The sequence below is a fragment of the Pimephales promelas genome, chromosome 16 (genome assembly GCF_988280905.1).
Source record: "Pimephales promelas chromosome 16, fPimPro1.hap1.1, whole genome shotgun sequence".
NCBI lineage: Eukaryota > Metazoa > Chordata > Actinopteri > Cypriniformes > Leuciscidae > Pimephales > Pimephales promelas.
In genome coordinates this window covers 19,260,396-19,277,661 of record NC_142784.1, presented here as the reverse complement: position 1 = coordinate 19,277,661, position 17,266 = coordinate 19,260,396, and the positions used below count along the sequence as shown (strand labels likewise).

The window sequence follows — 17,266 nt, the reverse complement described above, 5'->3', positions numbered from 1 at the left end:
TTCCTGTTGCTGAGGTGCCCTGACCCCAGACTTAATATTGTAAATGTGAGATGTGACATTGTTTACAGTGGTTGTGCTGTCACACAGAGGACGGGCTGAACGATTGTGCTGGTTGATGTTTTAATAATGTGTTTCAGAGATCAGTCAATAAAAATAAAAAAAACTCCAGATTTGACAGTGTTTGTATTTCTTTGCACAGTAGCAAAAGTTAAAGTATTTTAATGACACATGAAATGGTACAGGACTTTTACAAAAATAGAATTATAATAATTCAATATTTTGAACAGAGTTACAGGAAATGTTTGGATATGTATTCACACTGATAAATGTGTAATAACTTGTCCCTTTTGGCTTATTTACTGTGTTCTGGACTCTGACATAAAGTGCATTAAACTTAAGTTCACACTTTGCATAATTGATTTTTTTCGTCCATAAGGTTAAATACACTTCCAATTTTTATAGAATGTGAAACGTTAAGCATGAAATATATATTTTAATCGAAATCTTTTAATTCACTTAAATTTTAAAAAGTTTCAGTTTGAATATTTCTTGAACATATACTACATTGGTCATTCTGGTACTTTTGAGATGATTTGTATTTAACAGTTGGCAGTTACCGTTTACTACACTAATATTTAACTATTCGAAAAAAAACTTGCATAAAAAGACAAGTGTTTTGAAATAAAATAATCAGACTATGCTTAGTCTATCAATCACATTTAAATGTGGAAATTATAAAAATGCACAAGCAAAACTCCAGTAGACAGAAACTGCTAGCTGTTAAGATAGCTAGCCTCTGCAAAATAAATAAATAAATAGCTGAGACTGGAATGATTGTTCAGTTATATACAAACAGCTGCTTCCCTGAATACAACATACTTAAACCTGCCAAAACCAGTTGTAAAAGACTTATTGCACAGTTAGTACCAGTTAGGCACACAGATGGCAACAAACTAACCGATATTGTCCCAAGCAGACACTCGCTTGGGATAACGGGAGAAAAACATTCTCTAAGTGCTATTTATATAATGAAGATCTAAATAAATACTCTGCATCTGTTCAGAAGATAAACATACAAATTGTGATTTGAGCAAACGACTCCATACATAAAAACAAATGATCTAGTAACCATTGCGTTTGGCCCAATTCATTGCAAAGCTAATGCATTTGAGGAAGCAAATACATTAAAGACATGTCGTTTATCCAGATTTTGGCTTGTTGGCACAGATCAGTCATGTGACAAATGCCCAAGCAGCAGTTCAAGTCTCTCAACCAATCAGCTGAAGTTGGTCTTGCGAAGGTGCCTGTTGGGAATTTCAATTGCACTGACCTGGAGTGGCCAAGAGCCGCCCATGATGCCTGCCTGAATGGCCACCCCGGTCACCACGGCCAGGTCAGGGTCCACGGAGGTGTTCGGGTCCTTCCCAAAGTACTGACTGATGAGCTGTCTAATGCGGGGGATCCTCGTAGATCCTCCGACCAGGACAATCTCGTCCACCTCTTCTTTCTCTAGATGGCCCTCTATGAGGACGGTCTCAATGGGTGTCAGAATCTTCTGGAAGAGATCCGCATTGAGCTCCTCGAAGAGTTCCCGCGTCAGCTTCTCCTGAAATAGGACGTTTTCCTCTCGCGCTCCGTTCTCTCCTGTTGTCTGCAGGTGAAGAGGAACTCGGAGATGAACTTGAGAGTCCTGGGTGAGGTTGAGTTTGGCGGCCTCGACAGCCTGTCGGAGAAGGTGGATGTCTTCTTTAAGAGTAGGGGGCACGCCGTACTGCTGCCGCACTCGCTCCATGGAGAACTGCAACAAACGCTGGGTGAAGTCCTGCCCTCCAAGCTTGTTATTACCTATGGAGATAAAGACATGTGTTACTCCCGTGCTGGAACAGGATGAGGCTTGTGCACCTGATGTGGTATCATTTCCATGCGTGTTAAATGTCAGTGAGGTTTCAGTGAGAGTATTACCCAAAACCTTGCCAAAAAAATTTTTTATACGGTTAGACTTTGTGTGAGAACACTTTGTGGACTACAACTCTTCCTGCTTTCGACGCATTTGATATACCACCACTAGCACACGGATCCCGCTAATTTGTGGAGGGAAAATGTCTTATGCGGTCATTGCGGTGACACCACATATGCGACGTGTAGTCTTTCTTGTTATGTCTATTCCACAACTGCTAGCAAAGAATCATACAATATACTGTCAAACTCGTTACATGAGAAATTACATTTAAAAAATTCACAGACAACATTTGTTCACATTCATGGCACAATTCAAACAGGATCAGAAAATAATTATTTTCTCTCATTCACTAGCATTGACGCTTTTTGAACCTAGAGGTCCACTTGGAGTTTTACGGATGGGCGGGACTTACCAGCTCTATAGAACAAACAGTTTTCAGTAGAAAGTGTTTTTAGTGGTATGTGTCGCCCCGCTCAAATAAATAGATTCCACCATGAAGAAATGACATGGTGTTTCACTAAACGTCAGAGACAATCCTAACACTCATTGGCTGCCATCTATGTAGATACGCTAGTCACGAAGAGTAAAAAAAAATAAAAAATACAATTTTTAAGAAACGGTACGAGTAAAAATGTTTAATTATTATGTACGTCATATATAATTAGTCTGAAAAAATGGCAGACGGGCTGAATGAAAATGCAAATTCACAGTTTGGCAATAGGTGGAGATTATGGAAAAGCTTATAAACTACTGTATTATTAGGTATTATACAGTGGTAGGATGAAAAGAAAATACCATGGAAAGTTTTCTGAGACAGTTCTTTTCACACATACATTCATATAACACTCAAACCCAACAACAAACAAAAGTCCTCAAGTGTATAATTAGTAATTAAATTAATTGTGAAGTATGGTCTAAGTGCGAAAATTACTTAAGTGTTACATTGAAACATTGAAGTTAATATAAAATAATTACGCTTCCCCCAAGGTCCAGTCACAATAGGCCAGGTGTGTTTGCCCCCTAAGGACAGCCCTGGCCTGTTGACAATTATATACAACTATACATACACATTACACAGTTAAGCAGTAGGGCTGGGTATTGAGACAAATTTCACAATTCGATTCGATTTCGATTCACAAGCTTTCAATTCGATTCGATTTCGATTACGATTCGATTCAATATCGATTATTTTGGATATCAGTTACAATAAATGCCAATTTTTCTCATCGTTTAAATTACACTTTTATTTATTTTTATAATAAGAAGATTATATAAAAAATAAACATTTAAATGGTGGCTGTCATAAAAATTTGCCAGATTTATTCAAATATGAAGGTAATAATGAATGAATCACTTAAATTACACTTTTATTTATTTTTATAATAAGAAGATTATATGAAATATAAACATTTAAATGTCATAAAAACTTGCCAGATTTATTAAATATTAAAGAACTTTAAGATTATAATGCATATGTAATATAGTGTATATATTTAGCAAAATGCTCCTCTCTGGAGTTGTTTTTTTCTATAAGACTAACGAGTTGATGTGGGTCTTCTGAGGTAAATATGACGATACATGACAAGACATTGATTACAAGCTGTTTAACTGACGACATGATACGGATTTCGATAAGTTGTACTCTCTTTATCTTTTAACACACTTTCAGATGCTCCTTCATGTTTATTTTGCGCTGTGATTGGTATTATTAACCCAGGAGAGAGATCAGCGCTGCTGCTTCTCTAGAGCTGTGCCAGAGTGATCTCACGCCACAGCGCCAAAACTCTATTTATGTTTTTGAATTTCTAAAGGAAATGGACGTAATTTGGAAATTGAGACTTTGTTTCATATCAATAGTAACAAAGGACAAAGATTATTGCGATTTTTTTGAATGCGCGCAGCCGCGATAGAATGTCCCATTCATTCAAATGAAACAGGATGACTAATCGATTCTTGAGACTTAAGAATCGATATCGGTTCGTAAAAATGAGAATCGATTATTATCGAGAAATCGATATTTATTACCCAGCCCTATTAAGCAGGTAACAAAGTAATACTATCCATTAATAACCACAAATATACTGTACATCCATCACAGTAAAATCTCTGTGCTGAGACATTTATAATGTCTATCACAATCAGACTCACCTGCCATTGCTCTGGTGAGGAACATGCCACCCTGCTTATTGAGAAGTGACACATCTAGTGTTCCTCCTCCAAGATCCACCACTAGCACATTAAACACTTCTGCTTTATGCAGTCCATAGGCCATCGCTGCCGCCGTGGGCTCGTTGATCACCCGCAGAATGTCCAGCCCTGGATAAAAGAAGAGATGCACAGTGATTGATCATTTTATTTAACTATTGATCATCGAACAGAACATTATCAACAGGCTAATTTCAATCATTTCAATAGAAAGACCAAACTAAACTGTCACTGTCACACAAGCTGTGGTGACATTAGGGGAATTTCAGCCAAATTTTGGGTCTATATTCTCACGACCACTATTTGAAATAACTCGCTGTACGGAATGGATATACATTATACAACTAAATAAAATTTCTCCAATTAGTGCAAAAAAGGTCTATTATCAATAGCTTCGAGATGTATGGAAGAAATTGGAGAACAATATTAAATGTGACCACACCTGAAAGGGTCATGAAACCCTAAAACACAGTTTTTGAGATGTAAAAGGCCCCCTGAAATCAAAATATACATTTTGTAGTTTTTAGTGTGAGTATGTTGGGATTAAGGTTATGAATAAGCTGGTGTGTTACAAACCAATGACATTTAGGAGATATATGCATTCAAAACATACAGTCCCTCACTTCCGCTAAAATGGATCACGGATTTATGACCTCACAGCGGACTTTAGCTTCTCGACACATCTTCTGTCCAATCAAATGCTCTCTAGAATGTAAAGCATCCCGTCCCCTACGGTATAAATACTACCAGGTCAAAGCGACAGTTTGTTGACACTCACATGTCGCAGAGCAATATGGGTTTTTGCCAGGGTCGATATTCTCACGACCACTATTTGAAATAACTCACTGTATGGATATACACATTATACAACTAAATAAAATATCTCCAGTTAGTTAACTAGCAGGGCGTTTATTTAGTTTCTTTTGTCAAATAAGTGCTGAAATTCACCGGACACATTCCAGGATAGACACGGTGTCTGGACACATTCCAGCACGGAAACATTTCGGCACAGACACGGTGTCCAGACTAAGGGTGTGCACAAATATTCGAATTTTCGATCTGTAATTATTATTCGAAAAATAAAGTATATTTAGAATTTTACTACGTTGCTTTGCTGGCCATAAATGCAGTGAATCCATGAAAAATCCCAAGCACTAACTCGCAGTTATAACAAAATGCACTAGGTGGTGCTGTGGAGTGTTAACAAGTTGTGTGTATTTGATGACATAATGTTGTCGTCTGCCTTGCGAAGTTTGGAATTACTTGAAATTGATCTTACTAAAGGGAATTACTTTTGATCAAATTAATTAATTAATCGGTGTTATAATATCACCACAATAAGAAATAAGAACTTCCTTTAAGTTTTGTTGAGGGAGACCGATTTAAGAACAGGAAACGCAAAGTGCTGTTAGAAACTTCGAACACCGTTATCTTTTTGTCTCTGAAACGTGCCTCTAAGTGTCACTCGAGCATAAATTGCTGGCGGCGCGGCGCCCCTGCATGTCGATATTGTTGTTTTTCTCAATATAAGTGTGAATCAATATAAACACGATAAACACATGCTGACTCGAGTGCGTGTACGTTCTGTACGATATAATATATTTAGCAACAAGAGAACGCTCATATTTTAATATTCATTACTCTGTAGAATGAGAGTGTTTTAGGTCTGTGTTTTATTGATTAATTTCTCCCCTCTTCCACCATCTACACTCCCACTTTTCCACACCCATTTCTTGAGTCTTTCCGCTCTGAGGTGTGAAGGACAAGACTAAAACATGGGAAGGTTTCATGACACTGTAAGAAGCGAGTAGTAAACTGACCAGCTAGGTTAGCAGCTCTGATGGTGTAGTTCCTTTGCCTCTCATCAAACTCTGCCGGTACTGATATGACGGCTTTATTAATAGGAACTCCCAGTTGCTTCTCCGCCATCTTTCTCATTTTGAGGAGGAGACGGGATCCGATGAATTCAGGAGTAACTGTAAAGGTGCTGTTTGTAGAGACCAAGAATTCTGCACTCCCATTGTTGAATATCACCTGTAAAATAGTAAAAAGAAAATGTCAGAGAGTGACAAATGTAAGAGTGATGAATGAAATGTATGAAATGTGTACCTTAAACGGGTATCGTGCACTCTCTCTCTCTAAAGTCTCTTGGTCAAAAATCTTCCCTATAAATCTCTTGGCATCGTAGATTGTGTTTTGAGGATTCGTGTCAGTTAATTCCTGGGCCTCATGTCCAGAAAAGACGCCGGTAGGGGTGAACGACACCACACTCGGGATGCTTTTGCGACCTTTGTCATCTTCAATAACCTCAATATCGCCTGTGCCGGGGTGAAACACTCCCACTGAGCAGAACGTGGTCCCAAGATCTAACCCAATGACCCTGGGCTTTGGAGGAGGCAGGTATTGCTGTCCCAGATATCCTGCTAGGAATAAAGCCAGGATGACAGAACCTGTAGAGACATACAAATATATATGAATGGTGAAAAGGACAGAATGGTGAAATCAGGCAATGCACTCCCTTACAAAAACGTATTGTGGTGGTACAGTATCAGTATCAGATGGCAATAGCATGATTATTTTGTTTTACCAAACTAGCAAGTTAAACTATTAATTAGACTACCATGCATGCCGTTCATAAGCATTTCAAAGGATAATATAATAACTTAAATGACCAAAAACATGGTATTTATAACACATAACAAAATATATAACATGGAAAAGACCACGATGACGTTTGGTAGGGTGCCTACAAAAAAATATTGATAACGTTAGGCACCCTACCAAAATATTGATAGGCACACTAAAGCCCAAAATGCTGTCTAGGTTTTGTGACACATCCGCTGCAACAACTGTCATATAAAGAACGAAAGCCAGCTGTAACGTTATCTATAGCTACACTGCGTATAAAATACGCTTATGTTCGAGTCTGACTGCTTTGTCTGAGGCTAGACAAGATAACTAACTGATTTGGTTGAAATAAATCCAGTTATCCACGTAACGTTACAGTCAGTTGTTATTTGGGAATGTCATGCCAGATGCGTCAGTTCGGTTTCTAGCTAACGGCTAACATAACTTACACACAAAGGTTCTTTCGGTTAAATTTGACATGTATCTTGCCGCGTAACTTACATTAGTTCAAATGAACACTCACCTATTATGGACATTTCTCCCGCCATGTCTTCAACACAATATGCTATGGATAATGACTGTACATGAGATGTTCATTCAGTTTCTGCGCCGACAGTACGAACACAAACACGTCAACCTAATACGAGCTGTTGGGCTTTTGGGAGTTGTAGTTCTATCCATCAGCCTCATAGTTACAAAGTGAGGGGAATTGTCTATTCTGTAAACTACATTTCCCAAAATGGACTTTTGCACAATTTCTTATGGTTCGACCAGCGTCTAAGGAAGTCAGTGCGTTTAATTATAAATAGAAAGAAATAAGAAAATAAGTGCGTTTTTAAATATCCATGGTACAAACAAATAAATAATGGTTATAATAATAATATTCACAACAACAATAATAATAATACATTTAAATCAAATCTCAAAATTAAGTTAAAATATTTAATTTTTGGCAAACCTCCATTTTTCAAAAAGAGTAGGCTAGTATTATTAATCAAATAAAAATATCTTTCCACTATATTATAATATGTATCAAGTAAAATGTATAAATGTGGTCACAAACTTACATATTTCCTGCTACAAGATCGTATTAAAATTGATGATATGGAAAGATTGATAATTTTTTTTTTAAAAAAATGACTTGCCACAGCCCTGTCATTCAAATTATGCACACTTTTGCATTAATATAATGAAATATATATATATATATATATATATATATATATATATATATATATATATATATATATATATATATATATATACGATCTTTGTGCCTGTCCCATTCTCAGGTTTTACATTTTCTTTTTCATTTTCCAAAAATAAGCATCCAATAATCCCAGTAACGTTAGCCTAAATATTAGACAGCAGCCCAGAGAGGGGAGTTGCATATTATGGAAAGTGCTTTGAAACCAAACCTCCTTTTACAGTAAAGCACAGGACTAGTCATCTGGAACAGTATCCAAACACCCACAATAGTTATTTTAAGAAACAAATAGTTAATTTTAGCAACATCAAAGTTTGCCTATTCCAAATTTAGAAACAAGAGAAAGTTGCAGAATAAATAATTTATTTTTTATCATTTTATAATATTACAGTTGTATATACAAATCAGTCATGATAAACGTTTGAAAAAGCTCCTCACACACAAGTATGGTGCATGGCAAGAAAGTTCAAATGGCATCTACATTGAACAGAAAAAGGTTACATCAACACAAAGCTGAACAAAAATGTGTAAATACAAAGCACAAGTATCTAAATGAAAGACTAACACACATTATAACAAAAGAAAACATAGTTTTGTGTCTGTTTGTAGCTTTACCAATAACTGTATCAGTATAGAGACATTAGTTAATCACTAGTGAGTGCCTCTCAACTATCAGGACACTCTGCTGGAATAAAACAACCCGAGTCTCTAGGACAGTCATTATCTTTGTCTTCCTCTTCATCGCCCTTCATCTCTCCCTCTCCATCTTCTGTAGGTCAAAGCACAGAAAGGTTAAATCTCTCATACAAACTCCTGCTCGTTAATTTAATCTCTGCCAATCAAATCAGGTTTGCACAAAAACCCAAATGAAATTAATGTTAATTAAATGGCAGTATGTCTTCCTGGTTATTATCCCACACACTCATATCAGCCAGAGCGGCCCAACCATGTGCCACCTGCTCACACAGTGAGCCCACATCCAAACAGCAATTAATCCTGGAAAGGTCTGTTCCTGACCGCACAGAGCACCATGGATTAAATTAAAACAGATAAGGTTGTGACATTCAATATTACAGGACTAATGTTTCAAAAAGGCAGAATTTCATCCAAACACAAAAATAGACGATGCAAAGATAGCAGAATCTGTGCCCTTCCTGAGGCTTGCTGACAAAATGTTTCCTGAGATGGACACAGAGAAAACCAAAATGTGGTTTTGCCCACAACTGTCAATCAAATTGGTTGTATTGACACAACTTACTGTTTGTGACATAGAGGCAGTCTGACGCAGCAAGCAACTTGTGTCTGTGTTCTGGATCAGTCACATTCAGCTCAATCAAATGCCTCTCTTTCAGATGTTTGAGGTCATCTACTGTCTGGTAGCCATTCAAGAGTAGCGAAGATGCATATTCCTGTGACAAAAGAGATTTTAAACTTTAAAACGTTGCAATACAGCTATAAACGCATCATGGAAATATATAAAATGCATTACATTACATCTGGCCAAAAGAAGTGTGAGACACAATAGAAACACACTGTATGAGCAGGCATTTTAAAATCATTCTTTATGGGAGCTAAGCGATTTTTTTTTTGTAGGATTGATTTAAAGTGTTGTGTACAAAGGGTGAGAGTCGCAAAATGTTTTGAATATACGCATCCAAAAAAAATTGTGATTCAAGTTAAAACAAAATACTTTGAAATACAAAATACAAAATGAAAATGCTGCCCCAAATGCTGCAACACAAAGGAAGATATTTTGAAGGGCACCATTGACTTCCATATATGGAAAAAAAAAATACTAGTCAACTGTTTGGTTACAAACATTCTTCCTTTGTGTTCAGTATAACAAAGAAGTTTATACTGGTTTGGAACAACCTGATGGTGAGTAAATTAGGGCAGCGTTTTCATTTTTTTGGGTGCACTATCCCTTTAAGCTTCCCCCTCGGTCTGTTCAAGATAGTACTTGATGTTTCTATTTGTGTTCATGTGTATGTATGTCCTGTCTGGTTATACCTCTAAATGCAGTCTCTCTAATAACTCCAGAAGTGTATTTGGTCGTGGATTCTTGCATATTTTCACAGGTCTTATTTCCGGGGCCTCAGCCTCTTCCTCCTTCTCTTTCTCCGGCAAAACATCCACATAAATAAACTTGAAATTTCCCACTTTATTATTGAGCATTCCAGTCCATATGCCCATAGGTGGTTTACTTATGATGCTGATGATGTCTCCCACCTAAAAAAGACCGCCGACATCATTAACTTCCTGTTGGCAATTTATGTTTTAAATTTGTGCTGATTGATTCAGCTCACCTTCAGTTTGAGTGAGTCTGTGTCATATGGGCTGGGGACAAAGTCTGTATGAACTTTTGCTCGTCCACAGAACTGTCCCGTGTAGGGCATTTCCTCCTCCAGTTTCAGGCTGTCTCTGTTACTGGATACATCTGAATTGCTGGTCACACCACCTGAGCCAATAAATATATAAACAATAAGAGTATGATTACAATGTCAAAACACTTTGTAATTCAGTCACGTGTGTGCAGATACTTACTGGACGAGCTCTGTCCACTGTAGAGACTTTCTAATGAGTTGCTGGTGCGGTCTGAGCTCTTCTCTGCTGGAGTCCCATTCTCTGTTTCTCCTTCAGTGTCATCACCCTGCACCAATCAAAATATCAGTCTGGATATTCCTATCAACTATTCTGCGGATTTAATGAAAGGGATGACTGGGGTAGTTTGGCTACATGGGTTAGTTTTTTTGGAGGGGGTTTATAATTTTTGAGTAAATTTCTGGGTAATAAGGTACTTAAAAATGTTTGTAAAAAATAAAGTTTTAAATATATTTTAATAGGTTAAAAAGAAATGGAAAAATTTTAAATATATAAGCCTAAAAATCTTAGCTAATAGAGATAGAAACCAGTTCTATGTTCTTAGAAGAAAAGGTTCTACCTTAAAAGGTTCTATCAGTGCTCCGTATTTGGAACCCCTAAAAGTTTCTACACTCTTAAAAAAAAGGGTTCCTCTGGGTTCTATATAGAACCCTAGGGTTCCATACTTGGCCAATAGAACCTTTTACAAAAAAAAAAAAAAAACGGTTCTATATACCAATTTGGAGTTCCATATATGAATGGGGATGGAACCACTTCTGGTTCTAAATAGAACAATTTCTTCTAAGAGTGTATATAAGACTGCCTTATAAGATGAGATCATAATAACAATGAGGCAAATGAGGGGGATAATACATCTTTATACATTTAAATGCATCATATGGTTGAACAAACTGCTGATATTTTGGAAAATAAAAAACAGAGTTGCCTAATCAGTGTCAGTAATTATATGAGGAACTTGCATTGTGACTCACCATGTCCTCACAGTAGGATTTGACGTGTTTCTTGCCCATCCTTTTACGCATTGTCATCGAGATGGCCTTCATCTTTTTTCCTAGACTTCCTGGTTTCTCACAGTTCTCTGCTGTCGATTCACCCTCTGCCTGTTTTGTACACAAATAAACACAATATGTTTTATTAATCCATCTGTATACAAGTATGTCTGACCAGTGGTCAATTAGTCAATCGTAACTGATTGTTTTGCAGTTAAGGGTATAGTGAGAAGTATCTTGTGAGGAGGAAACATAGCATCATAATGGGGTATAAACTCTTTAAGACCAGATTAAAGTGTTTTATTCATCCAAATTATTCTTACCTCAGGTGTTCCATTTTCCTCAAGTCTGGAAGGGGAGTGTTGATTTCTGAACGTGTCAAATCTCCCAAAACTGGTGGATCGCTGTGTCAGGTAAATAAAACAGAGCAGAAAATTATATCAATAAGTTATAACAACATATGTTTTTACATTGCTTTAACTTTTTAAATTAAGTTAAGCAATTTTCAACATTTTTTTGTATGTTGAATAATATAATTATACAATATATAATATTAGCATTTTTTTTAAATCAGTTTAATATAATTTAAGTTGAAATGACATAAACATCCAAGCTGATTGTACTTAAAAACATTTTTACAGTGATTAGATATAATATCAAAAAACATATATGTACATTCTTTCGTATAAAACAAAAATGGTCATTATCATGCACTTTAGGTCATTAAAACATCACCTGACATGCTTGCGCTTGATCATTTATATGTAATGTTTTCAATTTGATAAAAGCACTGATATATTCCTAATCCGCTCTGTACGTGTCATCTCTTTCACAGGAAAACGACAAATAATTATCTAAATTAAAAATCCATGTAATCTCATACAAATAGCAAACTGAGTTAACATTAGATCTGACATAGATGAAGCCATTCATACTTGTTCAGTAATGTCTTGGTGACAAGATTGTTTTGTTTTTTTCCTACTGGGCACTGAATATGATATCCTTCATATGATTACCATTGTTAAGATACATTAATAAAACCTACCTTAGGTTTAAGACTTTTTGGTTTGTCTGATGCATTTGAAGCAGCCCGTTGAAGCATCGCCTTGATGTGCGTTCAGTTTTTTCTTAAAATGAAACTCTATTCTGAAACTAGCGGTTTTACTTCTCTCAGCTCCACAAGTGTATAAATTGCAATGCCTCAGTAGAACAACCGAGCACGAGAACTTCCTTAAAGCACACAGGATGTGAGCCAATGCGTATTCGGTCTATTATCAAGGCATCAGTTTAACAGGGGAAAAACACTGAATGCTTGAGTCTGCATTTTGTGGTTTACCACTTCGAGAGTCATGTCGAGTAACACAAATTTTTAAGTGTACACACAGAAAAAAAAAAAAAAGAATTTCCATAGAGGTGCTTTTTATAATCAAACCCTCCTTGCATCATATCGATTTCATAAAGCCCTCAGATTGTAGAATAAATGCAAGAATCTGTGCTTCTACTGTCTTTTATATAACTTTTATGTTGATTGTCACGTTCATTATTTCACACTATAGGAAAACCTATAAATATAGTCAAGTGAAAGCTTATTAATCAATATTCCTTTGGCCATATTTCTTAATCTTGGTCTCTGTATTGGGGAAGTAAGCTCCATGGCACGCAAAGGAAGTGGACCCATGCTTTTGAAATCCTTCCCGTCTGCTTTCACAACTTTTAGTTAGGAATTTTTGCAAAACTGCACAACGAGTTGTATCCGGTATATGAAAAGCATGTTGTCACTTTATACAAATATTAGTTAGCCAAAACCAGCAACATTGGTTCTACCAATGGCGTAAGTGAGGAGGTGTGACTGTTTGTTTGAGCGACCAATGGAAGACTGAAATGGAAAACTTCTCATTTAAATGAACAAAGACATTAATGTGGATTGCTGTTCGAGGCATAAACTGACCAATAGTGTTCAAGAAAACCTTAAAGACAATAACAGCATAATCCAGCCGTGTGCAATCGGCCGCAGTAAAATTCAAATCCAGGATTACAGCATTATAATCTATTTCTTCCAGCACCACAAGCCTTTGGAAACAAACAGCCTCTCCTAACCTTTTATGAGAGCTTCAGTTTATCCGAGAGTGATACAGTGTAGTACTTCACCCTTACAAGATAGCCATATGAGAATCCAGGAAACAGGAAAGGATTATCAACTTTACACTGTCTATGTGTATATACCTTTAGAAAACACTAGAAGTCATAACCCTGAATTGTTTTAAGCGTGTAGAAACATCACTGGTCAATCTTTGAGGGTCATATATGAACATTGGCATTCAGCACTTGATGGATGGGAGGTTAACAGGTTGAGTTTATATCACATGAATTGAGCTTGGATGGATTGTGTATACTATGTATAGAAATTCAATTAATTTAAGCACTTTGCAAAGGCTATGAGACTTTGAGATATGGAACCAACATATACACGAAGAGTTCAGATCCATCTCACATGTTTTCACGTTTAGACATTCAGTCATTTCACTCTAATGGCAATGAAAAGGTTATTAGTCCCTTATAGAAATGTCTTATTTTCATAAATGTCACTTTAGTCAATTCATTGGTATTTAACAAAATGTAACTGTCTTTTTCTGCAAAATCAGCTATGTTCATGAGTGTGCTTTTTAAAAAACAAACAAAAAAAATCTCTAAGTCCACCTCTTTGGACAACGAAGCATAAGAAACAGTTGCAAAATCACTAGAGATCTATCTGGAAACATTGCAAATGACGAAAGCAGAATTCAAAATGTAACAATGAAGAAACTGATCCCCACAGCAGGGGGAGCTGTAAGTGACTATTGCATCAGTTTCTGTTACAGCAGCACAAGGAACACTGTTGTGTTTACTTGCTACTCTGAAAATCCTGTCATTGCCACTGTAACCATGGATAAAACATGATAAAAACTTGCAGCTAGAAAATTGAAAGCCGGCTCATAAGCACACCATCATTCATCTTGAAATCCTATCATTTGATTTGCGTCTTCTGATTGGTTTCTGTGGACTTAAAGGATTTTGCTGTCAAATGGAAATGGCGTTTAGCGGTTTCTGCCAACGTACCAAATAATAATAATTCATTATATTTCTATAGTTCTTTTCTGGGTACTCAAAGTGCTTTAAATTGAAGGGGGAATCTCCTCAATCACCACCAATGTGCAACATCTACCTGGATGACGCGACGGCAGCCATTTTGCGCCAGCTTACTGGTGGAGAGGAGACATCAACCAGGAGCCAAACAGAGATTTTCGTTCTTATTCGGTCTGATCATTACTGTTTACGTCGGAAACGGTTCCCTATTGGCACCGCGTTTCGGTACCCAACCCTATCCATAATGCATCCGTCTGCATATTCAGTACCTTCGTCCATAATTTCAAAAAGTTTCAGCTGGTTAAATCAAAAGCACTGGCGCTGATCTGTGATAGGTCTGTTAGCGCATTAGGTCCAACCCCCAATGGGCGAGTTTGAAAGGGTGGGCACTCGTAAATCCCCCCTCTTACACTTCCTCCTACAATGACGTAAAATGACGATTTTTGCGTCATTGTAGGAGGAAGTGAAAAGGGTAAATAGCGGATTTCTCTCGTCTCAGGGGAAAATGAGGAAGTGTTGGACGACCATTCAATAGTATAACTGGGTTTCTAACAATGGAAAGCTTAATGCAAATGGGTGGAGTGTCCCTTTAAAAAAACAACAAACTTAAACGTTTGAGTTTATAGTTTATGTCAATAGTTTATGTCAAAAATGACTTACATTGGGGGCACAGAAATCCACACTGGTTGTGGAACGCACCACTCCTTTGGGCAAGGAGTCTCTCTTCATGTTTTGAACATTGACTTTATCTCCTTGATTTGGGATTCTGGATGTAGCGCAGTCACAGGTGGGGACACAATGCTCATTGTGGGGAGGTTGACAGGTGTTGTAGACTTGGAACCAGTTTACAGATGTTTCAGTGGGGTTACTCCAGCGATGCCTACTAGAGCGGGCTGTCTCCATGACCCTTGACCCGTCAGCAGAAATACAGTAAGTCTCCTGTTTATGTGACTGATGCTTCATTCCTTTGGCACCTTTGATGTGAGCTTTGCAATAGACGTTAAAACAAAAATCATTGTCTGTCAGTGACATTGACACAGAGCTGGCTTTAAATAAAAATCTTTGTTGCACCACAAAAGTAGTTACTATGTTAATTTACCTGTTGTCTCTTGTGTTGGAGTTCCTCTTTGACTGCTTTTCCTCTCTAATTTTTTCACCCTTGTCCCTCTTGTCATCTCTGCATTTTCTGTCTCAGGCTGTTAACAGACAAAATAGTTAAATGTCATTGTTATATTTTAATTTTGAACGTAATTTAATTTATACAAAATAAAATACAATACAATAATTTGCTTTTTACATGTAAGATGAATACAATAATTTTATGCATTTTTTTCCACAACCCTTATACAAATTTAGCAGTCTAGACTGAATCTAATCCAATGTAGGCAAAGGGATTACATAGGCAGAACGTGCCCCACACCCAACCATCTGTACAGACACAATCAACCACAATACCCTTTTTGGGGACAACTGTTCCGGCCCCTGTGAAATAATGACGATCAGTTACATTCCAGCTGGCACAAAAGCACCTGGGTGGACAGGGTTTGAACTCACCAAGTCATTCTGTCTGCACTGGTTTGGATTACACCCCTCATAATAGGCAATCTACCAGTAAAAGAATGAAACAAATAAGAATAAATAAAAAAAGTAATGCAAAATATGTATGTGTGTGCGTGTGTTTATGTATGCATGTTGATTGATAGAGAAAAAGAAAAAAATGCTACATTAAAATATATTGTTTCCATTAATATTTTTTTTAATCTTGATCATAATCTTTTAAAACAAAATGTCGGTTTCTGACCTGGACAGGCATCTCTTGCTGTGTGTTTCTTGAATTGGTCTTTCTGTCTGCTATTTTCTGGCTTTCAGCCCTTCTTACACCTCTCACTTTATCTGTAATTTAAACACATTCATTGAATTATTGAACAATAGTACTTAGCAACCAAGTCACTATGAATATTTAGCTTTTATTTTGTAATTTATTTTAGTATTATTTAGTATTTTAGTGCATAAAACCACGACATTACAGAATCTCTGATAAGATTCAAAAAAAAAAAAAAAATGTTAACCAAAGCAGAGCTCAAAATAGTACATTCCGTATGAGAAAAGTTATGTGGCTTTGCACCTCATTTCCTGTTTTGCTTCTTTATGTATTTTGATGAGGGGAAATACCGGCAGGATATTTTACTGTGCTTAGTCAAAGAAAAAATGTGGTGCATCCACACAGACAGGTTCAACAACATTATTAGCTTAAAATGACGTTACACCGCCATTTGAAATTCAGATTAGTATAGTAGGCAATAATAGTTATATATTTGAGCATTGTCCTTTTTAAAAAAAAAAACTACTAACATTTAACTCTAGTTAGACTATGTTACGCTAAAAAGGAAGACATGGACAGAATGAATATACCAAATGGGTAGTTGACATAAAATACATGTGGGAAGTTGACATGTCCCTTTGACATTGGCTTATTCTTTAATCATCATTATGCATCTTTTATGAACCTAAAAATGGAATGGAATGTTTGTACTTTTACTTTATGTGTTAGTTTCTGTGTCACACCACAGGAACATTTAAGAAGGCAAAAGGATGATTCCTCTGCAGTAAAATGACAAAGAAATGACGACCAGCTAATATACACTTTTCTCCTATACATTTAAAGGTAGGGTAGGCAATTTCAGAAAGGCTAGCAATAGCAAGCTAGCTTTGAAAGCATACGATCCCAAAGTCACACCTAGTTCAAAACACATGGACACATACAGCCAGAGC

General features: G+C 36.7%; 2 protein-coding genes across 2 annotated transcripts in view; both read right to left on the bottom strand.

Moving 5' to 3' along the window:
- Window positions 1-203: 203 nt before the first annotated feature.
- On the bottom strand, window positions 204-7,456 carry hspa13 (heat shock protein family A (Hsp70) member 13). The gene is made up of 5 exons (XM_039662749.2): window positions 7,317-7,456; window positions 6,275-6,615; window positions 5,986-6,199; window positions 4,109-4,276; window positions 204-1,845 (listed from the first exon to the last, which is right to left on the bottom strand). Exons 1-5 carry the CDS (start codon window positions 7,339-7,341, stop codon window positions 1,277-1,279), a joined length of 1,317 nt encoding a protein of 438 aa, XP_039518683.2. The 5' UTR covers window positions 7,342-7,456; the 3' UTR covers window positions 204-1,276.
- An 890-nt stretch (window positions 7,457-8,346) lies between these two features.
- Window positions 8,347-17,266, bottom strand: part of samsn1a (SAM domain, SH3 domain and nuclear localisation signals 1a) — a 31,171-nt gene continuing 22,251 nt past the window's right edge. Inside the window, exons 6-16 of the mRNA XM_089121153.1 lie at window positions 16,296-16,387; window positions 16,049-16,099; window positions 15,594-15,690; window positions 15,164-15,480; window positions 11,695-11,775; window positions 11,354-11,482; window positions 10,545-10,650; window positions 10,307-10,464; window positions 10,011-10,229; window positions 9,259-9,409; window positions 8,347-8,769 (exon numbers count right to left, since the gene is read on the bottom strand). Coding sequence (XP_088977279.1) covers window positions 8,666-8,769; window positions 9,259-9,409; window positions 10,011-10,229; window positions 10,307-10,464; window positions 10,545-10,650; window positions 11,354-11,482; window positions 11,695-11,775; window positions 15,164-15,480; window positions 15,594-15,690; window positions 16,049-16,099; window positions 16,296-16,387 — 1,505 coding nt within the window. The 3' untranslated portion in view covers window positions 8,347-8,665. The remainder of the gene's footprint in view (window positions 8,770-9,258; window positions 9,410-10,010; window positions 10,230-10,306; window positions 10,465-10,544; window positions 10,651-11,353; window positions 11,483-11,694; window positions 11,776-15,163; window positions 15,481-15,593; window positions 15,691-16,048; window positions 16,100-16,295; window positions 16,388-17,266) is intronic.